This window comes from Leiobunum rupestre, chromosome 6, assembly GCF_980474605.1.
Source record: "Leiobunum rupestre chromosome 6, qqLeiRupe1.1.hap1, whole genome shotgun sequence".
Taxonomy (NCBI): Eukaryota; Metazoa; Arthropoda; class Arachnida; order Opiliones; family Sclerosomatidae; genus Leiobunum; species Leiobunum rupestre.
The window spans coordinates 50,061,715-50,086,533 of NC_143389.1; the positions used below are offsets into that span (position 1 = coordinate 50,061,715).

At 38.8% G+C, this 24,819-nt stretch overlaps 1 protein-coding gene across 5 annotated transcripts in view; it reads right to left on the minus strand.

The window, feature by feature from the left end:
- dnc (phosphodiesterase dunce) overlaps nt 1-24,819 on the minus strand; it is a 195,679-nt gene that overhangs the window by 5,218 nt on the left and 165,642 nt on the right. For 4 of the 5 annotated variants that reach the window (XM_090179699.1, XM_090179698.1, XM_090179697.1 and 1 more), the window contains exon 2: nt 20,523-20,756. In XM_090179699.1, coding sequence (XP_090035825.1) covers nt 20,523-20,756 — 234 coding nt within the window. Of the gene's footprint in view, nt 1-433; nt 708-20,522; nt 20,757-24,819 lie in introns of those variants that run through there. The other variant, XM_090179701.1, reaches the window with a different exon arrangement.

A 24,819-nucleotide genomic window follows, 5' to 3' on the forward strand; every position in this document is an offset into this window, starting at 1 on the left:
CGCATTCCATGTGGAAAACGTCTGTCGCGGCTTTGAGAGAACGAATCGAAGCTCGACTTTGACCCCGAAGGCGTCGCGGATTTTCCATCGGGTCGAGGAGGGGGCCCATTACCTGGCATTTGGAAAATCTTATTATTTCGGCACGCGGGAGAGGGAGGGATAGAGTTCCGGTAATCGAGTTAACACTCGTTTCCTGTCGACGAATTTCTCGCTAATTGCCCGGTTAAAGAGGCCTCTGTTATTTCTTAATTCGCCTTATTGACGCTCACCGCGATTTCTGGATGATATAGCGTATGCCGACGGCTCGTGCGCGGACATTTGGTTTGTCAATCTCATTCTAATGGCTAAATTGGACGTTTCTATTATCGCGACGGGCTCTTAAGCGTTTCTCCAACTAATTTATAACAAGGTATAACCCACACCCCAATAATACCTCGGATTGAAGACCTCGTCCACGAGTAATTTTTCCCAAAATGTTTGTCTTTGTCTCACCCTGAGCACGCTGGTGCTTAGAGTCCTGGGAATGGTCGGCTCGGAGGCCTTGCGACAGTTTAACCTGCGATTCATGTTTATCCTTTAGGAGTCACTCGTACTGATTTTCGTCATCATCACGGATGCGCCAACGTCAATATTTCTTTACGCGTCGTAGTCTTCGAGTACACTTTTAATAGTTCGAGTATGTTTATCCACGACGCGCGAAGGAGAAAACGCTTCTCTACTTCTGAATATAAGTTGAAAGAACTCTTTTTTTATCCGTGGGTAGACGTCCTATTTTTACGCGTTTGTCGGGCCTCCTTTTTCCTAATTAAGCAAACTGATAAAATAGCGAAGAGGCTGCCCCGTTAATAAAACTCTTCTTTGTCTCTTCGGGCGTCGTTCTATATTTGAGAAGGAGCCCTTCTTGTCGAGAGGATTGCCCCACGACGCTCGCTATCTCCGGATACGCAACGAGAGCAGTCCCTTCCGAGTACTCGAAAAACCACACTCGACCAGTATCGGCGTCCTATTTATCAACGACTGATGATAACATCGCCAGGACTCATCTTTCCTTATAATTGAGGAATGGTAAATCCTTTTTATTATCTTCTTTTTATTTTTTATTCACGTTTTATATTCGTATATCTTAAAGAGTTACGCGATAACCGATTTGATTGACTCTCTATACAGCTTTAATCGTAATGTTTACAGCGCGCTTACCGCCAACGACGAAATGCGCGCGCGCGCCAATCGCTCTATCGCTATCGCTCTCTCTCTCTCACTCAGGACGTTATTACAAACTGTGTCGAGAGTATTTCTGCCTTTTTTTTTGTTGTTATTAATAAGCGGGCCCGATATTAATTCGGCAATGGTCTACCAGCGGTGATCCGCCAAAGCAATATGTATTCCGCGAGAAAAATCACTTTTACCAATCGGTGGACCTTTATGCGACGATATTAATTTTGAGTCCCTACTTCGGGTCCGGTGTCGGATAGCGCGTTGGGGTTCCTTCTTCGATCAAGATTGACGAATGCGGTGAACACCCACACGCGCTCCTTCCAATCGCGACAGTCCGTATTTACGAAGTCGTTATGACGCGATTTACTTTATCCACTGTCACTCGCATCCGTACGCGAACATTTTGAAAACAACCTGGTCGCTCCAGTTTTACGTCATTTGGGCGTCGCGGCGATTCGTTTTGCAAGAAACGCGTGGAGTGTCTCGCCGTACTGTCCGAATGCTCCGAGAGATCACCCAATAACTGGAGACTTCACCGATCCTTGCGCTTTTGCCGAAAATGTATTCTCTCTCTCCTCCGGTTCGAGTCCCCTCCGTTGGCGCCCCCTTCGTTCTCATCGTGCCCCCTTTACACGCCCCTGCCGCGTTAGTTTCGCCGCGGAAGCTTTTCAGAATGAAGCGAGAGTAGAATAGCGCCGCGAGAATATCGTCGTTATCATTCTAACGGTGAACTCGGAGGGAAAGGCGAATTCACGGGGGAATTTATTCTCCCGGGCTTCCCAAATTAGGGGAGGGAGAAACCCTATACAATAGTCGTATACTAAGTTATATTTCCTATTCAATATTCCTTAGTTGGCAGTTCGGGAAAAGCCGTACTGGTGGGTAAAGTTTCCTTCTATTCCGTATCTTTAATGATATGAGGTTATATAACCCTTCACCCCCTCGACCCCAACTCTATCTCTCTCGTACGTAAATTATTCTTGAAATATTTCTCGAGCATCTCCAGGGAGCGAAAACTCCCTATTATAATGAAATGTTGAAAACCACTTAGGTCTCTACTAGCCGTTCTTCTTACTGGCAATCCGCGTTACCCGGACGATGAAAGAGAGGGCTACTCTAGCCTTTCGTGATACTAAAAGCTAAGGTTTATTTATAGTATATATATTTAAAACGCTTTCTAAAAAGAAGGAATTTTTTCCTCCGTTATCCGTTACTTTCCTACCTTTTCGTGTCGGCTTTAAATTATTGAAAAATTCCTCTACCTGTACGGGCTACGTTTATAAATTTATTATTATCAGCCCTGATTTTTGGATGTTCCCGGGATTTCAAAGGCTTAATTGAAGATTACAAACTGCTTTCGAAAATATCACGTTCCCGTAATAAAGGATACAATTTATATAGTCACCCGGATCGCTCCTCAAATCGCCAACTCCGTCGGAAGAGGGCGCTTTAAAAGCTCGCTAGGAGGAGAAGCGAACTGTAAAGGAGGAGAGGAGAGTGGTGTGGAACTCCGCATGCCTCAACGCTTTTAACGATTTTGTTCCGCGGAAACCTTTTACCCCGTAAAAATAACGGTCGTTCTTTACCGCCTCGTTCTCACTCGCTCCTTTTTTGACAATGTGTTTTTTCACCGCGTTACAATAATGCGGAGCCAGGGGTTCACTCGATCCACACCAGGCCGCTCTAATATCGTACGGCCATATCTGCGGTCCCGTTTTAATGATATTAATAATAGATTGAAGTGAACCGCGTCGACTTTTATTTATACGATTCTCGTGACAGACTAGCCCGAGTTTTTTTTCATTCTGTCTCTCCTTTCTTTGGCGACACAATTCCCTTTTATCTCGGCAGGAGTCCTCCTTTTGTTCATTTGAACGACCCGGAAAAGAGGTAGCCAGAACTCCGCTAACTTTTTGTACTTCGTTACTTTGGATAATGAAACTTTGATTCGCTACGAATACTCTCGGGCTTACCGCAGTTCGTAGTAGTATATACCTCAAAGAACCGATACCTTTTCATTTACAATTGAAAAGGAAGTTTCTAATTAAATATTTCGTTAACCTACCATTAGGAGTTAAATATCACTTGGTTCGTAATCTTATCCTACGCGAAAAATCTTACCATCTTCCCGTGTGGAGAAATAGTTTGAAAGATTTAAAATTACTCCTATTCTAATGTTATGTTTGAATAATAACTGAGGAGAAAATCAGGTGTACAAATCGTAGGTAAAAATAACTCAAGAAAATAACTAAATCACCGAAATATTGTGAGAAATCACCGACAGACAGCCTTGAGCAACAAACGCATCAGCTAGCCTTTAAACACGCTAACGTAGTGTTGTGTACAAATTTCATTGGACGAGCCTTTACGCTGCACGTTTTACGAGCGGGGGAAAGACAATTTCTGAATTTTCCCCATCCGACCGCAGCAGGAGTTAAGTCAGCTAACGCTTCTAGCCAATGAAAAATGTACGCAAGAAAATGCACGATTTTTGACGGGTTGCGTTCTCCTTATGTGTTTGTTGCTCCTAGCTGACAGTCACAGAAAAATTGTGAAAAATGAATGCAAATCACAGAAAACGTCTTTCGGAAATCGGAAATCGGGTGTACAAACGTGTTACAACCAACTGAATAATATCTCTTTTATTTAAAACTCAATATACTGAACGTAAATTTAATTAAAAATTCTCGAAATACGTTTTATCTATTATTTTATTAAAATTGGAATTTCGGGTTTTACGGGGTTTTTTTTGGTTGAGAATATGAAATTGTAATGAGAAGTATAACAATCAAATCATAAGACCATATTCCGCGGCGGGAGGGGGATGTAAAGGAATTCAGACTCTTCACATTTTTGGGCAAGATCTTTTCCGAGAGCAGGATTAATGTAGGGGTTGTAATGGGAAGCTGCCTCGCAGGGTTATCCGCGATTGGATTTTCCTTACCTAGAAGTAATTTGGAATATAAGAACGAGGGCTTCTTCAATGGAGTAGTCCACCCCTTTGACGTATCTCTTACCGCGTATATTTCTCCCCATTTCCACCCTCCTCCGTTTTATGTTAAAGGTCTCTTTTTTATTGGTCTTCCTCTATCGGATCATTCTGGCGGGCGCGTTGCATTAGGCCTGTGCCGAATCCAGTCGGAAAGGATCCACGCTTTGGGAAAACCTATTCTTGGCCCATCGATCCCGCTATGTTGTGAAGTAGCGGGCCAGGGGTGCACCGGTGTCTCCGCCAGCCCGTTATACGCTACGAATGCGATTATCCACGATGCAGTGTTTGACGCGCGAAAATGTATTTGGACGCCACACCAAGAACCACACTAGCTGAAAACTATTCGTGAGTTCTGAACCGTTCAACCAGTCCCCATGCGCACTATTCGGCAAAAAAAATGCTAGAACTGCCCAAATGCAAACTATTCGCAGACCAGAACCTCTTGTTGAACCGTTCGGAACCGTTCTAAATGGTACCTGCTCAAGACCAAGTACTGGCCGGAAAGTTGAAATCTCTAAAATTCGTCTGCACATCGGGCTGCGTACGTCAAATCGTACGATTCTAATTTGAATGACAACTATTCGTACAAAAGTTCTGAACTATCCAGAACTTTTGCGTGACGTCACAGCTCAGTCCTGGGCCGTTCTCTTAACGGTTCAGAACTCACGAATAGTTTTCAGCTAATGCGTCGAGTTAAACGTCGCGTGAATATCCGCAACCCAATTCAACCAACTGAACCGCGACTATCCGGCAGTGATGCCAGGTCGCGAAAATGGAATTTCCCTTTCCGACCCTTGAAATTTCCCTTTTTGGACTAAAATTTCGCCAGTTTTCCAAAACACCAAAAGTAGCGTAAGACCCAAAAGTGTGTCAGTTGTACCTTCGCGCCTATTAAATTTTCTAGTGAGACCTAGTCACACTATAGACTACATAACTTACTAGTTGGAATAGTACTAGCAACGTTATATTTAGTCTATAGTTTGGCGCGATTTTCACTCTTAGATTTACTCGCCCGAAGAAATACGTTCTAAAACGCCTCACTCGGCGGCGCTGGAGCAACTCGATTTTGATGACGTATTTTCCGAACCCTATTCGTTTCCCCTTTTTACATTGCGACAAACTCTCATTAACTACTAAACCGTTCTGACACACTTTTGGGTCTTATGTTACTTTTGAAAACACTAAAAACAATGATATTTGGCTTTATTTGCATAAAACAATTAATATGGATGTTGTAAAACAAAAATAACAAATGTCTTGAAGAAAATAATACTTAAAAACTAGGAACAATTTTACCAGTATAAAAATCATAATTTGTACTAGTCGTTCGAACTCGTTCCTATGGGCCAGTTATTTAGCAGACGACTTTCCAAATTACCGCAAAAAATTGCAGGGGTGCCAGCCAAAGCGAATCCGACAAACTGCTTATGATTGTATTAATTGACTCTTTCATAATAAGTCAATAAGCCTTTCTATAAAGTCATTTCGCTTGCCGAACTTGTTTTAATGTATCGCTTTCGTCACGAGATACGTAGGAGTTCAGTTCAGTTTTGAAGGTTAGATCTTTATAAAAAGGGCGACTCGTCGAATTTTAATTCACGTCTTGTTCAACTTGTTAAAATGTTCCACGCGCTCTTTAATATTTCAGCGTAAAAGGCTCGCGCGTTTTTATTTTATTTCGGGGAGCACGCGCGAAATTGCTCGAGCCCGTTTACGCTAAAATATCAAGACGCGCGTGGACCTTTTTAACAAGTTCAATAAGACATAAATAGATTATATGCTAGCGTCAATTGGCTATCATAGTGAAACGTCACTTTCTTCGTCACGAGTGACGCGCCCGATACATCTGAACAATAAGGCCAATGTTACTTTATAGAATGGCCTATTTAATGAAGGTGTGCCATTTTTTATGTTAGCTTTGAATAAAACAATTTTCCCCCTCGAATTTCCCTAGATTTTGCAAATTTTTGTTCGGAAATCCATTTTAATTTTTTACCGGTTTTAGGGGTCAAAATTTCCCTAGATGTCGGAAATGTCCCTCAATCTGGCATCATTGCTATCCGGAGTTATTTTAACGAAAGTAATAATAATAATCAGCTAGGCTAATACCCAAGGCACCACCCTAGGCCCAAGTCATCGAGCGACTTTTAACATACTAGACGTAGGCCAATGTACGAAGCTAATCCCTCTCTAATATTAGACTTTCGGATAGTGGGTGTTGTTTTTCAGGATGAAGCGAGAATGTTTTCGTGAATCTCGGGAGCGGTGTTAGGGCTAGTTTGTATCCAAAGCGCTAATACCAATATAGGATGGCACGTAACGCGAGAGGTTTTTGACACCGGCGTCATTTTATTCCGTCCCGTTAACTTGGTCAACTCTCTAAGTACGACCCAAAGTTTATTCCGTAGCCAAAATTGGCCGCGATCCAGCTTTGATATTACCCAAGGCTCCAGGGTCGTTTTGTTAAGGCTGATTTTCAGTATAGCCTTGGGTCAGGCGTTCCGTAAACATGGCCGCGCCTAGTGCGGACGTCATATTCAGCGGGGACCCCGACCCTAAATGACCCGCGTCCGGGGGCAGGCGACGTTTTACGGCCAGAGCAAAATGTACCAGAGAGAAGATTAATCTATTGGGCGGTAGGCTGGGCGACGGCTATTCTCAGCTGCGAGTATCGACGTCTCACCCTGGCCACAGGTCGAGCGTCGGAACTTGACTCAACCCAAGAATGTATTTATACTAACTTAGGGGGAATTACTATTTTTAGCGTTTCTTCCAAGCGACCTTTAACAGTAAGCGCCTTTTCCCCTTAAAAAAATCACATCAGCCCAGTATTTAAAAACACGCCGTTGGTGCCTCCCACCCTCCCACGAATGCCGCCCCCCCAAATAACTTCAACGTCAGCCAAACGTGGAAAATAAATCTTCGATTCTAATGAGGCACCGATTTCGTTTTACGGTAATTTGGAGTTTTTTCATCGCGATATTATCAAATATAAATTATTTATAGGCCATATTTTCCACTTTTTTTGAGAGGGATAGAGGGAGTAGTTTCGAAATTTGCTCAGAAAAGCAAGGTCTCTCCCGAGTCCCGAAAACTGTCGGCTCTTCAACGACCCGATCGAAGTTTCTGAATTTTTCTATCGGGGTTGAATGACAGTATAAAGAAGGAACGAGTTCAATTTGAATTTTATTTTTAGGATTAAAAGAAGAAATATAAGAGCATCGCGTATGGTTCAGTTTGATTGTCTATAAAGCCACAATATTATTTTTCGATTATTCGTAGTTATTGATTAGCCTTAAAATAATAATACTTAAAGATAAATCTTTAATTACGAAATTCCAATCAACGTTCGCTTCTTACAAAAATTTTATAAAGTGATATATTTTATCTATTTTTTAACAAAGATAAAAACTCGAAATGTTTTCTTACTACAGTCCACTGAGCCTGGAGCGGATTCAATCTTATTAGAAAGTTAATCAATTTTCATCACTTGTGTTTACGTAAGAAGCTTGCCGACAATTTTTATCACCCCAAAAATTCCTCGTTTGCTAAAAAGAGAATGCTTTTATATACCGCCGTCGTAAAATATCCTATATTTTCTTTTAATTACATTGATTCATCGTGATTACTTTTTTTAGAATATAAATAACATTGCCCTCACCTGTAATGAACACGTATTTTAGTCGTGTATCTCATCTTTGAAAAGTTCGGTTTTGTATTAGAGTTTTTCGAATTTTGAAGTTTTATTTGGAGTGATAATAGAGTATACAGAATTTGTATACGTCACGTAGAACGCGGCTGTTAGAGTTAGTTGTTTTTCGATTGGTACAAAATTTTATTAGGTTGAAATATAGAGGAGTGGTTGAACATGTGGGGAGATACGCGTCATAGACCCGGAATTTCGTAGTCGCGCGTCAATTTAAACCTTAATAGCATCCCCGCGCGTATGTCGACACCGTTAAAATATCTGAGCCGTACAGGTATGGAATGATAACGCGACTGGTTTAACGTTGACTAAATTTCAAATGGTAGGTTTAGTTACCAAATCGAAATACTAATAAAAGTACTTCATTTAAAACTTAATACTCTTTTCACTCGAGTTAATAGAGTATAAAGCCCCATTTTCATGCTCGCTGGTAGCGGGTAAAAATCGACAAAATCCGCTTCCGCTACACACTTTTTCACTTTCCGCGTCGATCTGTTTCAAACAGATATTTTAGCTTCATTTTCACGCTTGCGAGTGGCGGAATCGAATTTGGACGATTTTTATCCTCTACCAGCGAGCATGAAAATGGGGCTTTAAGTTCTAACTTATTTAAATAAATTAAAGTTTAAAGATTGAAAAATATTATGTGATAAGTTTCATAATTAACCGCGTAGGATGACATTCAGCTCCGCCTAGTGGCAGAGTCCGGTATTACCATAAGTGTATAATATTGTTACATAAAAACTTCCTATTCTTCACATGCAAAGGTTTTACTAAGAGCTATTCACAAGACAGACTGCATTGTGGGCTTCGTCACCGTTTTGCGTCCGCTTGCTAACGCGTCACACGTAGCCTTTGACAGCGCCTCGCTAGGGGGAGATTTTCTTCTCGTGATGACGTCACTCCGTTACTAACTAAAGTGACAAAATTATGGAACAATATTATAGACTTATGGTATTACTGATCTCCCGCTTAAATCGAAGTCTGACGTCATTACACGCGTCATACCGTTGGTATGTCGTCTTTACTCTGGTATTTGTGTATTCGTACCCAGTGGCGCACCCAGGATTTTTTATGGAGGGTGGGGGGTGATGACTCCCAAAATATTTTGGCCCTGTAATATAGGCTGTGTCCGAAAAATGTTGATAAACAGAAATCATATTGCATTGGAGATATAACCACCGACTAAACATGCGACAACTTCGACGTCCATCCGAGGGGTCGGTCATTTGGAAAAATCCCGTACAAAATTTGGAAAAAAATCCACAAATCCAAAATCCAAGAATTTTGCTCCCATAGACTTTGTATGACAAATCCACAATAAAAAATCCTGGATTTTAAAAAAATCCAAAATCCGGTACACAAAACAGGCAAATGTCCGACCCCTCGCGTCCACCCGTCCGTCGCGAAACTCATATGTATAATAATTTAGTTCAATCTAAAATATATTTTCGCGAGTCCTACTGGAGGTAAAGATTATTATTTTGAAGTATTAACCAGAATATGTTATTAAAATATAGTGGTTAATTAAGCCGCTTAACCATTATATTTTTTCGACTGCTTTAGTTTGTAATGATAAGCAAAAAACGTTTTCTTACCTTAGATTTCTTACTAAATATTTTTATGAATTTCAACACAGAAGTGATTTTTTCTTAGTTTTAGTTTAAACTAAGTCTATCTTTATAGTTATATTTGGTTAGATGATTTAAGGTCAGTCCCAGATTCGTTCAATATTGACTCGTGAGAAAATTGCGCCCCGGTAGGTAAGTCCATAATGAAAAGGGATAATAAAGCTAAACCCTAAATAAATTTGAAGAAATTTAAAAACTTACTAATAGCTCGTACGGATAGGTCTTCGAGCGAACAAAAAACGCGAAACTCGGACCAAATAGATCTTCGAGTGAATAATTAAATAAAAAATAAAATCTGGCTTGCGACTATAACACCGAATTTATTTATTTAGGGTTTAGCTTTATTATCCCTTTTCATTATGGACTTATCTACTTATTCGGCAATTTTATCATCCTTTACAATGCAGTCCATAGGTCTTTTAACTTAACACTACGTTTCTTAACCGTTGTTTTCCGCCTTCCACCCTATTACATGTTGCCTTTCGCCGGGCCATAGGTAAGCCGGGGAGCTTTCTGCCCATAGACTTGAAATATATTATTTATTTTTTATCACGATCAAATATTTCTTTATTGATCGCAACAGTAAAAGAATCACGTACGCTCAGACAATCAATACCGCACCACTTTCTCTCCACCCCTGCACTCTTGTAGGGGAAGTACAGGCTACCGAAGACTAAAAATACCTTTCTTCAATATAATCTCACCTGATATTCTGGTCAAGATAATTTTAAACACTCTTTCTATCCGCCAGTTAAATATTAACAAATTCCTATTATTTAAAGATTTATTCTCGTTTTTAATTAGTGTTGTAAGTCGGAAAATGACCGAGGCCTTTTTCCGGAAAATTTCCGTATTTTTCCGAAAGAAATTCCATGATTAGTCTAATATTGTTTGCAAATTTAAATATAGCGGAATTTTCGCCTCATTTTTTCGAATCTAAAAGTACAAAACCACTAGACTAGTAGTTCAAACTGATTAACAATAGCTGAAAACTATTCGTGAGTTCTGAACCGTTCAACCAGTACCCATGCGCACTATTCGGCAAAAAAATTCTAGAACTACCCAAATGCAAACTATTCGCAGACAAGAACCTCTTGTTGAACCGTTCGGAACCGTTCTAAATGGTACCTGCTCAAGAGCAAGTACTGGCCGGAACTCAAGGTTGAAATCTCTAAAATTCGTCTGCACATCGGGCTGCGTACGTCAAATCGTACGAATCACAACTATTCGTCCAAAAGTTCTGAACTATCCAGAACTTTTGCGTGACGTCACAGCTTAGTCCTAAGCCGTTCTCTTAACGGTTCAGAACTCACGAATCGTTTTCAGCTACTGTAACACTATTAATATTTTGTAGTATGTTTACTGTTATTAGACATTTTTATCGATAAAAAGATAAAAAAATTAAAAACCCTTAAAAAGTAATTTTTGTTTCAATTTTTAATTTTTCTGAGTTGCGGAATATTTTCCGGAAATGTTTCCGCATTTTATTTTTCCGGAAAATTAACAACTCTATTTTTAATGAAAAATAGAAAGGAATTTAGGATTTAGCCACGAGCGATAAACAAATAACACGCAGCTTTTACCCTCCGATTGTATACGCATAAACTGTGATTTCCCTTCGCGACTGTAATAAAATCTACTTCGGAATAAAGTAAAAACGCGGTTAGACTTTATCTCGGGAGCCTTTTTACTTTTTAACAAACTCTGGAGGTTTCGCTATCGATTCGTGCAGGATCCCAAACTCGTACGGCTATAAACCCCATCATATATGTATTGGAAGTGTAGCGATCCAATTTTTTCCCATATTTTTTTTGGTTCAGAGTGGACGATAAAACATAGAGGTTTTTCGAAAGAATGTAAAAGAAAATCGTGTTTACTTCTCTCCTTTTCCATCTCATCCGCATCCAAAATTGTTCGGGGCTCTGGCTTACGTGTTTATATATAAAGTGCCCGAAACCAAAATGGCCGAGAGTCGCCGGCTTTATCGGCAGGAAACTTGATTTAAGTGAGATATAAACGGTTTAACACGTTTCAGGTTTCTCCCTTCACCAGTAGAAAATGGTTCTATAGACCCCTTTGTTTCGTTATCCAGGGCGAAACCGCGCCAATAACATTACGTTCAAATCTAGACGCCACTTTCCAAGGCTTCCTTCATAAAGTTCCGAGCTTATAAATATTTATACTTGTAAATTGGGACTTTACGATGTGATGTACCAAATATTGCCTTTTAAGCGTTTCCGACTGTACGACCGAAAAGGTCGCGACCATATCACCCGTTTAAATTCTTTTAAATTGTACAGTTTGAGTATAGTTTTTATACATTATGATTTACTTGTGGGATACACCAAAGGGTTATGGGGAAGTACGGTCCAGTAGAGTTGTCAGAAATTCGTTAGCAGACTGTAAAATTTGAATAAGTACTAGAACTCCCAATTTAATTGTCGCACCTCTAAAAAATTTACATCAATTTTCTACTCAGAGATAAAATCATTTAATGAAATTTATCAGTCAATTAAAAACCTATTTTCAATTCAATCAGTAAAAAAAAGCCATAAAAAATATAATTATCGATATTAAAGGCCGACTACGTAAATTTTCGGTTTACTCTGTCTTTCACTGGAAGTAGGCTTACTGCAAAACACGTGTGTCATGCAGTCAGCCTACTTCCAGTGAAAGACAGAGTAAACCGAAGATTTATGTAGTCGGCCTTTAAGTAAGTTATTTGCCCTGATTTTTTATTGTTTATTTTTTTAACGTTTTTTATTTTTGTTTTGTACTTTGATTAGATTTAAATTTAAAAATGTGTGTGTGTGTTTTTTTTTTACAATTTATTAAATAATTTTTTATTGTATTTACGAAATTTTTAAAATATTTTTTCCCCTCATGCAAACGAGGGCTATAAGTCCTTGGCCCTCGAATATGTACAAGAAACACTAAAATAAATAAAACTTTTGAAATTGAATTGATTTAGTACATTTAGAATTTTAATTATTCAGAAATCGGACGTCGCTAAAAGTGACATTAATCCACAACCAACTCTCTTCTCGAAAATAAGAAAGAAAATAAAACTATTTCTGCAATATTTTTCAATCTTTTCAGAGAGGTCTTCCAAATTTCTTTCCCCAGAAAGATGCCAATGTCAGCGGGGGCTTATAATTTAATCCCACGTCCACGCCCTCTCATCATCGATTTTGCGAGTTTCTACGCAAATTTAACTCGTCGACGTAAAACATTTTTCTCTTCCAAAATAGTACCCGAGCTAAAGTTTGCAAACTTTATATATAATATCATATTTCGTAAAAATAGGATTAATTCATAATAAAAGATTAATTAGGTAATAATACTAGATTGGCCTTCTTGAAAAATAGGGGATTTAGCAACGTTAAGCTTTTGGGGAAAATCCATCGAGAATGACCTAATTTCCATACAGTAGGTGCGTGATCGCCAGAGACTGATGGACTCAGAGCTGCGAACGGAACTGACGTAGACTTTACCGTCTTCCCGGCGTTCGACGTAACAGTCAACAATGTAGGTATTTCTACCTAAGAAGCCTCTTAGCATCCCCATCGTTTATCCTCGCCGGGTCACGTTACTTCTTATTAATAAGTGAAGAGTATCCGCTGGAGGGAGCCACCTCTTTCATGATCCATGCAGCGCTGATTTTAAATTACTAATACCTTAATTTCAACACAATTTCTTCCCAACGACTACTTTTACCAGGAGTTCATTATGATAAGAGTATTCATCGTATGTTTACATGAGACATCGTCGTTAAAAATAAAATAAAATAAATTAAATTAAATTTATTAAGTAATTATTTTTGTCCCGTTGGTTTCTGGTTAAAATGTAAAGGTCACTCATAAAATGTTTAAATCATTATAGTCGTTCTAATATTATATTTATATTTATCTTAATTTTCATTGGCTACCACGTTTTTTAATAATAATAATAATAATAATAATAATAATAATAATAATAATAATCAATCAGCTAGGCTAATACCCAAGGCACCACCTTAGGCCTAAGTCATCGAACGACTTTTAAAGCCATTAGTTCAGGTGGCCGAATTACCATGCGTAGGAGGGTGGTGGCAAGCCCTTCGTGCCACGCGAGCCAACAGCTCCCTACACTAACTATTACCATTAACCTCCACACGTTTTTATGGAAGGGGAAACCGAATAACTCGAGCGAAAACCCCTTAAACCAGTGGGGAGAGAACTTGCAAACTCAACGCGGAAGGAGTTGTTCCGAGTTTTCACCCAGTGCCACAAGCTGGGATCGAACCCGGCTCTTCTTGCTGCGAGGCTAAAGTGCTAACCACTCCGCCACCCCACTCATTTAGTTTCGCCTTTGTACGATAGGTAGCGCCATGACCAATGGTGGATTTCTAATACAATTTTAGCAGTGGAATATGGGCTACAGGGGTACATTGTACCCCCAGATTGCACTGCCAAACATTTAATGAATGACATTGAGCCCTTTAATTTTCCTAATATATTCGAACAGGAATCCATATCTCTACTTGGAATGCTTATCACGGCAGATTTTCGTCTCGATGTGGCTGACGGTTGTTTTGACGTCATTACGTTAACTTAACAAAAAACAACGTGAGAGGGGAGCGCGCGCAGAGGGGATTTTTTTCTCTCGTAGGCGGGGCCAAAGCCGTCCGAGTGATCTTACCATACGCGATACGGCAGTATAAGCGTTCCAAGTAGAGGTATGGATTCCTGATTCGAATTTGGATAAAGGCGGAAATACAAAAACCACGAGAAAGAAGAAATGTTTAAACATAGCAATTTTAATCGATTTTTTAAGTTATTTATTTTAGGACAGTAACAGAGTAACTGTTTGTACATTATTAACAAATGGATTTTAGTTATTTTTTTGGGTTTTTTTTTAAATTTTGTACCTCCAAAATAATTCGTTCCACCGCAATTTTATTTTAGCTTCACGGGAATTGTAACAAATTTCGCTTGAAGCGGTACGCGTTTTCGTCTACGACTGAACGGCAGTTGAATACTTCTATCTTAATGAACTCCCTCTTTTACAGCCCGTTCTTTGTGGTTTTGCTTCGCAAATACCATCAGGGCCGTAACCAGGGGGGGGGGGGCGGTCCGGCCGTGCCCACCCTGGACCGTATGGTTGTATGTACAATTTTTTTTTTTATTTGTTTCCATTGCGTGCCCACCCTGAAATCAAATCCTGGTTACGGTGCTGAATACCATCGTCGGAAATTGAAAGGCGCGTCGCCCTTGGCCAACAAGCAATTGTCACTTTAGTCTCGCAAATTAATTCTTCTCGCGTTCTACCCTTTCCCAGAAAAGTGCGTCATTGTTTTTGGCTGATTATTTTCAAATTGCACCAAAGTTTGGGCATATTTTTGGTACACCAAAAGGGGGTTTTAACGAGTGGTCGGACATTTGTACGAAATCCCGTACACTTCTCAAGAAATCTCTGACGAAATCACGAAATCTCTGACGAAGTTGCGAAATCTCTGACGAAATCACGAAATCTCTGACGAAGTTGCGAAATCTCTGACGAAATCACGAAATCTCTGACGAAATCACGAAATCTCCGACGAAATCGCAAAATCTCCGACGAAATCGCGAAATCTTTGACGAAATCGCGAAATCTCTGACGAAATCACGAAATCTCTGACGAAGTTGCGAAATCTCTGACGAAATCACGAAATCTCTGACGAAGTTGCGAAATCTCTGACGAAATCACGAAATCTCCGACGAAATCGCAAAATCTCCGACGAAATCGCGAAATCTTTGACGAAATCGCGAAATCTCTGACGAAATCACGAAATCTCTGACGAAATCACGAAATCTCTGACGAAATCGCAAAATCTCCGACGAAATCGCGAAATCTTTGACGAAATCGGGAAATCTTTGACGAAATCGGGAAATCTTTGACGAAATCGCGAAATCTCTGACGAAGTCGTGAAATCTCTGACGAAATTGCGAAATCTCCGACGAAATCGCGAAATCTCCGACGAAATCGCGAAATCTTTGACGAAATCGCGAAATCTTTGACGAAATCGGGAAATCTGACGAAATCGAGAAATATTTGACGAAATCGCGAAATCACAGAGATTTCGAAATCCCGTACGCTTTTTTTGGGAATGTCCGGCCCCTCGGCTTTTAAACACTCAACAATATACGTAAGTTTGTCGATATTAATTAATATAGAAATATCTGGAGTCTTAGGTATCTAAAATATTTACCATCTCAACGAGACGTAATTATTAATTAAAATTGAAGGGCGCTCCGGTAATTGGAGGAGGTGTCCCGAAGCTCCGAACCTCCCAAGGCGAACCACCCCACCCTACACCGCTTCTCTAGTGTTTTATTTATTGTTTGTAGCGAAAGCTGGAATTCGCGGCGGGATTGATGGGAGGAATAGGAGGGTCCCCCCATCAGTCTCCATCCTGCTTCGGGAGCCGATACTAGCCACGCCCATTCTCTCCGGCGTTGGGGGATTTAGGAAGCTGGAGAGAAGGACCGGGATTGAGCGAGGGAGGAAGATCTCGGGTATTAGTGGGAAAAATCAATGAAGCCGTTGCCCTGGTAACCGCGAAAGGGCTGGATTGGAAGTGACGTATTTCTTACGTAGGTACTTTCGTTTATGACGTTTGAAACCGAGTGCAAAAATATATCGAATAAAAAATTCGGAAGGTCGTACTGACGTCATCGCTGACCTCTTAATTGAAAAGTAAACGCGACCATTTTCGGAACGTACCCATCCCGCCTTCCAATAATAGGCTTGTCCGACGCCGGACCTCCACAGTTTTGGAAATTCAAAGGTGTGCGATTTAACTTGACAGTTCATTAAAGGCCGGTAATTGGGTAAAGTCTCCGCGCATTAACTATACAAGTTAATAGATGTTTACACCTTCCCTTGACATTTAACCGGAATAATATACAAAATTAAACCATTTATAAGTCCATTATAGTATACATAATTTATTTCCAGCTTAATTTAATTCCTATTTTATTCGTAGCCAGGTAAAACAGTAATGCAATACACATATTTTGGGGTGTATTACGTATATAACGTATAGATTACCTATAAAGAGTGTAAACCACTACCCTGGAGCAAAGACTTTCACTGGAAACTGGCTCGCTGCAAAACACAAAAAGGATCCTCGGTCGTTGGGGTGGCCTAAGAATCAAATCGTTGAAGAAAACTTGGCGTATCCACTCGGCGTTGGAAAAATCCTGGTGCGATAACCTTTTAACCTTTTTATTTTATTTTTATCGTAATTATAAAATGTTTTGTAAATAGCGGAAATTTTTGCAAATATTGTTAGTGCAACTTTATTTCCGATTAAAAAATTTATATCGTTTTTTTTGTTTTAAACTGCTCGCGGATCTAGAAATGGATTCTTCCCTGTTTTAAAAAGGATTTGTACAGTACATTGATCTAATAAATATTCACTCATTCATATGCAAGCAGCTACCAGCGAAAGACAGAGTAAACCGAAAAACTATGTAGTCTGCCTTTAAGTGCAACTTGCTATAAGTTTAGTACACTAAATGAGAAAGCGATTTTTTCCTCCGTTAAAAGCATCTCGAGTAATAGCTTGGATCCCAGAGTTGTTTTCACCGATGCGTACATGTATTTCGACACGGGATAAAGCACTTTAGTGTCTCTCAGGCCTTCTATAGGACGCTCGTGCTATTATAGGATCTGAACTGAAGCTTTCTACTATACGCAATCGTATCGGACCCTCGCGTATACTCCGAACTATTACCGCGCCCCATAAATATGATTTATTTTATAACGGGATTCCGACATACCGTTTATATTGTGGGCCGTTTTGCTTGTATAAGGGCTAAGGGGGGTGCTGTGTTTTGTTTGCGCGCGCCGAGGAAGACAGTGGCCAATTTCGCGGTTTTTCTCCCCTCTCGCTCTCTCGCTCGATCGGTTTTTACACACAATCCCTTAAGGATTTGCGCGTACTGGGTTCACGTATAGTGTAGCCGATGTCGCCGCCGCCGGATTCCACATAGCTCTCCAAGAACTATGTTTAGAAGGTCCTGAGATATCTCAATCGAAAGGACATATCATGCTCTCGGTAGACCGCTATGAATTTTGGAGATCGGGGGCCCGCAAGTTAATCATTTCCCATGTTAGTAATTTTTGATGATATCCAACTACATATTTCTGGCAAATTCGCGGAACCCCAAAACCCGCGTACGCAGTATTGTGATATTTTAATTTCGTGGCAATTGATACGGGCGCCATCTAACTCGTTCGCGTTTCTCAACCTTATTTCCAAAACTAGGTAACTTGATAAATTCGGTTTGTCAAAAAATTAATTTAAATTCACGTGTTCGTGTTTCGCTACCCTATTTCAAAAACCAGGTAACTCGAAAAATTCATTTTCGATAAAATGTCTTAAATTGGGTTTATTTAGTTAATGTACAAGATGATTGAAATTTTTTTCAAATTTAAATTTAGTATTTAAAATATAGTTCATACATCGGGGGAATGTGTGTACTAAATGTCCGTGACATCTTGTTCTGTTTTTTTAGCTGTCGTGTAATTTTTTTGATTTTTTTCTTCAAACAACTTGAAATGAAGTTCGATCATCTTTTAGTTTACTTTCTTTTGCGGTCCTGTTTTGTTCTTCTTAAAGGGAGTGTAAAGTGTTGGTTACTTTATTTTGTTTTCTGCCGCCAGGTTTATTAAAAACTAAGGGTAGCTGGCGTTAGTTACGTTAAATGAAATCTTATCGCGTGTTAGCAGGCGAAGCGTCCGTGAGATGTTCTTTTTGAAGTAATACAAATCTAACATGAAATGATAAAATGGCCGTAACATTTGATGGATACTTTTCACTGGTTCTGGGATTTCGGAGTAGGGTAAAAAGAGTAACCATATGACGTCATTTTACTCCGAATCTGTGCTGGCGAATAGTTCGAGTTGAGGTCGAAAAACGTTTTCCCAAAATGGCTGCCTGTAGCCATTTTAGTGAATTTTATCAGCTTACTCGCTTTACATCTCCTTTTCAGGAGGAGTAAAAAGTGTAGCTCCAATACCTTGACGAATAGTTCACGGTGTAGAGTAACTATCTCCACCGGAACAAGCGAATAGTTTAATTTTGCCTAAAAGGTGTACTCGTTTTGTTCCGGAACAAACGAAAAGTTTCCTCCTAATAAAATTAATATATTTATTTATTTTGATACTTAATTTTTTAAACAATTTCATTCGTACTTTCAATAAAACAAAGTTTGATTATCATATGAGTTCTCGTAGGTTTTGCACTAAACTAAATATATACTTATATATATAAAAGTGAGTGGCGATTACAGCATCGCCATCTGTCGACAGGTAAAATAACTATTAGGATGTTACATCTAAGGAGAAACATGAACTAACGTCTAAGTAACATCCTTTTCACCTAATTTCACAAACAGAACCAATCGGCGTAGCTTTGACTTTACATAGTCTAACACCCCGCGCCCCTTGACGAATTTGTGAACTAGCTGCCAAGTCGTTTTCGCCTGCCACCCTCTATATTTAGAAGATATAACTAAATCTCCCTATTTGTATTAGTTATCGTTTCCGAACGTAGATGGCGCCCAGAGACTTCGAAGAAGCCACTCGTAAAGTGGAGTGCAAATTCCATGTTTCGGATTTCGAATCGAATATCAAATATTTTTCTAGAGACGTCATATACCAAATCGACGAATATTTTAAGGACAAATCCATGCCGGTTAACCGATCAAATACTAAATAATATTTTAAATATCAAATTATCATATTTTGCAATAAAACGATGAAAAACATAAAACTTATTCGCAAACTAGAAATTTTCAATGATATTATGACTTTGTGGTAAATTTAATTTCGTATTTAACCTTTAAAGTTTATTTCATTGACGACCTTGAAATTAAAAAAAATCAAAGCAAATACTTGCTATCCCCTTTTCAAATATTCGACTATTTGAGGAAGAGAAACGATTATTTGATTTGATATTCGATAAAATTGTAGTCACCAAATACATTGCATACCCCCAATGACGACACTTCAAATCCAATCAAATATCCCTTTAAATCTAAAGGCGTTATCAAATGTTTATTTAGCGAAAGTGAGATGACGTACGCGTATGGACATTTTGAATGTTGAAAAGGACCATATGCCAAATGGCGACGATTATTTCTTTCACTCGTATTTCTCAAAGAAATCCGTCGCTAAGTCTCTCCTTGACACGCTGACATTTGGGTATTTATAACTAACGAGCTCAAACCTCGTGCTGCCAAACAGGGAAAGATATAAAAATAAATCCCCACCAACTTATATATTTCGTCAATCGATACTCTATCGATCCGTTTAAGACGAACTATTTAGTACCTAAATGGGTCGATCGATATTTGGTTTGTTATTACAAAAGTTTAACAATATATTTATGACAATATATATTATTAATGTCGTAATTGAAGTATTGAAAATCAAATTATAGTACCAAGGACAAAACAAAATATCGACCGCGGTGAAACATTTTCATGTTTGAAAATTGGCGCTAAATTTGAATTTTGTCGGAATGTTAGTGATACAATTGGTAAAAGATAGGAAATTTTAATAACGCTAAAAATCAAGTTATTATTATTTAATTGAAATAATATTGTTACAATTTTCCTTTCAAAAATGACCTTTCGTTTAGGACGTGTTATCGAAAATAAGGTACCTATTATTAAGCCTTTGAAATTATCGAAACGGTTAAAAAATTTAACTAGATAGTTTAAAATTAAATATAAATTATCGACGTGTAAGATGATTATCGTACGTGTGGCAACGCTGTAATTAATAGCTAGAAATATTTCAAAACGAGCATTGTAAAGTTCGATTCATTCTCTCTAGATGTCGCCACTGATCTAGACGGTTGATCGATCCGCGCGAAAATGGCGTAGATACAAATCGATGGTTCCGAGACTGAATGATAAAGAGAGAGAGAGAGAATGGTACTCACGATTCGCTGCCAAAGGAAGAATGCCTCGAAACGGACTTGGGTGACATTTCGAATTCGCTGTCCGATCGGTAGAGGAAGGACTCCCGGCGCTGAGGGAAGGCTTGCAGCACCAGCCCTGCCGCCGAGGAAGGGCTGGTGGCGTCCAGCAGGCCCCGGTGACCCACATGGTGACCTCCCACGTGGATGCCCGGTCCCGACGGCGGAAGCCCGTGTTCCGCGTCTCCCACATCGAAGCTGAAAAAGCAGAAATAAATAAATTAATTGATTGATTTAATTAAATAACTGAATATTTTAAAACGGCTGGTATTTTCATTACAAAATACTTTTACTACGACCATAAGTTACGTAATCAGTAAAGCACTTCCTACGGTGGCGGACTGGCCATAGAGTGAACCTGCCCGATGGCAGGTGGGCCCCACGGACCGTTCATGAAGTGGGCCCCTCAAACATGATAGCGTTATAGTTGTCCGCCACTGAATTCCTAGTGTTTTAATGCAAAATTTCTTACCGAACCTTTTTTAACCACTGACAGTTTCATACAGCTACGACTTGGACTAGCAACTAAACCAAGTAGTACGATATGGTCCTTGGTATAGTCAGTTGCAGGCTAAGAAAGACAAAATATATAGTACAGTCGGCGCAAGGATACCTCAGACCATTTCCGGCCAGTCGACCGCGCGTAATTTAAATTTGACCACTTTACGGTCAATTTCAAATTTCGTGAGTTTCATCGTTTTTTCGCGCCATCTAGGAACCGAAATAGGAATCTATTTTTTAATTTCATGTTGTCATGAGTTTCATTACTGAATGCAGCTAAAGAAGGTTCGATAATTGAAGCTCCAAATATTTTAAATAGCCCAAGAGGTTTCTATAAAAAGCATGATAAAGGTTTATTGTTAACAGGTAAAGATAAAAATATAATTTTAAACGTCTATAGCTCATTAAGACAACGTTACCCCCAAGAAAGCGTGGTAACTATTTTAAAAGAAACTGCCGATTTAACTGGTAAGACGTAGAAATAAATTTACAAAATTAAATAATTATACATACTATTTTAAATTTAAGAATGATAGGAATGCCTTATCTTTTAAATTTGCTCGCCACCACAATTATGAAATTAAAAAATAAAGATTCCAATTTCGGTCTCTAGATGGCGCTAAAAGACGACAAAAAGAGCAAAATTCGAATTTGACCGTAAAATGGCCATATTCAAATTTCGCGCGGTGGAATGACCGGAAACGATCTGAGGCATCCTTGCGCCGATTGTACTATATATTTTGTCTTTCTTAGCCTGCAACTCACTATAGTAGTATATTTCGCCTTTGGCATATTTATATCCTAGGGGGCTCTGTGCTGATAATTAAACCTTGATCACGCAATAACACCAAAAATCAGTGGATAATTTTTACAAATATGCCTTTCTATAAAATAAGCTACGCATGCTGAACTTGTTTTTACGTGGCTCATTCGTCACGAAATACGTAAAGTTCAGTTCAGTTTATGCTTAAAAACAGGGTGCTTCGTCTAATTTACTCTTATGTCCAGGGCTTTTCATAGTAAACGTCATCGATACGTCACCAGTGACGCGGCAGCAACATCAAAATAAGAAGGCCAATGTTACTTTGTAGAAAGGCCAATTGGCATACTTATGTCTATTACGTAACTTATGGTATTATATAAGTGACCAAAAAAGGATAAGATACCGAGCGTAATTTTCTTTTAGCTTCTTGGGGCGATTGGTTTTTCGTTTGTCTGGTATTTTAAAAATGGAGGGAAATTTGCTAATTATAGTAGAAAATATTTAGTCAGCGAAATAGGATGAGCTCTAGCTGTTGGCATTTCTGGGCACCGTTCCAAAAGATGTCGCGAAATTATCATTTTCTCCTTTACACGCCAGTTCATAAATATGACGGAAAGGTCATTCCGGCGTGAGTGTGCAACCTCAGATCGAGGAAGCTGTTTTCTCTTAATTATACTTTCAACTACATTAGCTGGTGCTGTAGTTTCTCCGTCTACCTCGCAGCCTGTCGCCATATATTTTAATTTAGTTCGCTCGCCCCTACGAGGAACTCACTGTTATAGTTCCCACCCCCCCCTCCCTTGGGCATTTTGCTAATTGGCAACTGCCGTATTCAAATTAAAAGCGCGGGGGGGGGGGAAGAGGGCGAAAGAGGGAAGGGGTGATACGTTGTAGAAATGAAAAATCGTTTTCATTTTTGGCAAAGTCTGGCTATAAAGTAAGTTTGTTAAATGATGGTACGTTCGTATTAAAGAGTTTATAATTGTTGTCTCGTAATTAACGGGTGTATCGTAATTATATAAGCTATATATGGTTTTAAATTATTTTAATTTGGAAGGTTTGTTTGGTTTTATTTCTACAATTCAAATCGATTCGAAACGTTTTGAAGGAGATATGTGAACTAGGGTAGATCGTTTTAAGCCGATTCAAACCGTTTTCTACCGCTTACGTGTGAAAGTAGATTAGCGTTACGGAGGTCTACACTTTGGCGTTCACACGCGTGGTGCTTAAACTCCGTCGTATTGAAATTGGAACCTTCAGAAATAACGTTAAATTAAAATCGTGTTCGTAATATCGATTTAAAACTGAAATATCAAATTTAATGGCAGTTTGATGAATGTTTAATGATAGAAATATGTTAAATATCAATCGCTGGCAACTGAAATTAATTTTCAAAATTGGTGCAATTATATTTTCCATAATTGCTCAGAAACAATTTTTTTTACAAAATACTATCTTTTTCCATAAACTGTACCCCTTTCATTTCATTCGCTATAATTAACAGGTAATATATATACACATTATAGAAGGGGTATAACCAAAAAACTTGAAAACCATTATACAGGAGTGAGCGGGAATCCTTTGGGCCACCAAAATTCAATTACAATTCCCGAATTCCCTTCGTATTTTTTTTTTGTTCTTGTAAATTGCGGAATGTGGTTTGTATTAGCTCTTCTAACTCCGAACCACCCCCTCGAGGCACGAAAGTGAACGACCAAAAATAACACAGTAAGGAACAAATAATAATTAAACCAGATGGGACGAAAGAAAAAATAATCCTTTTAATAGATTCGGCTTTTAATGGACATTTTGAAGAAAAAAATATTATTTTCTTATTGCTATTCAAGTCTCGCTCGCTTCCTCGTAAGGGACACAGATACTTAAACCATTAAATAATGGCTTTTTATTATACTACAAAATTTGGTTTTCCATTTCACGTAGGCAATGCGCGAGTTCCAATATCGGTCAGAACCAATATTAATTTTTTTAATTGCGAAGGGAATATAACCTCAACGGAAAACCTCAACAATTTTAGGGATTACCACCAAGCAACGCCCAAAATGTCAAAATCCAAAGTAGTGCGCGTTAAAAGTCGCTAGCTGACTTGGGCCTAAGGTGGTGGCTTGGGTAATAGCCTAGTTGATTATTATAATTATACTATAAGCATAAGTTACATAATAATAACAAGTATGACTATTAGCAAATATTACCACTGAACTGATTTTTAGAATTATTGAGCAATCAATTTCCGTTCATCACAGAGCCCCCTAGTGATTAAATATACCCAAGGATGAATATACTACTACCAAGGAGGATAATATAATACTAGGTTCAGTTGCGAGTCCAAGTCGAAGCCGGTCAAGAATGTCAGTGTCGAAAAAAGTTCGATAAGAAAATTACATTTAAAACAATAGGAAGTGTCATACTTTTTTTTTAATATGTTATATTCCTTTTAAAAACTATTGCCAATTATATAAATTTTTGTTTTAGTTTCTTATTAATTACTATTAAGAACTAATAGTTATTTTTATAAAGTGACGTGGCCTTATTGTTTTATTGTGGCTCTTACGTCATAGGCTCTTACGTCACAGTCTCTTACTTTTACAAGTCCACGAGCGCGTGCTACAGTCGCCAGGGGAATGTAGGTTTTTCTAGCGCGCGTGCAAATCGCCCGTGCGAAGACTATAACGTCACGTTATTAGAAGCCTTAGTACTTATCTAAATTATAATCATTAGTAAATTATTCATTCTTTTTAAGAAAATCACTCTGTTTTTTGAAACCCCTTAATATATTGCTACGTAAACTTTGACAATTTGAAAGTTGTAAGTCTTTATTTTCTTCCGAAAATGAGCTTCCGTTTTTTTTTCTTCGTTTGATAATAATCCATCTTGTTCGTTTATCGAAAAAGAAGTTCCGAGTAAAAATATATTTTGATCCATCTCATTATCGATTCGTTGTACTCTCTCGTTTGTTACTCTATCGGGTACTTTTAAATC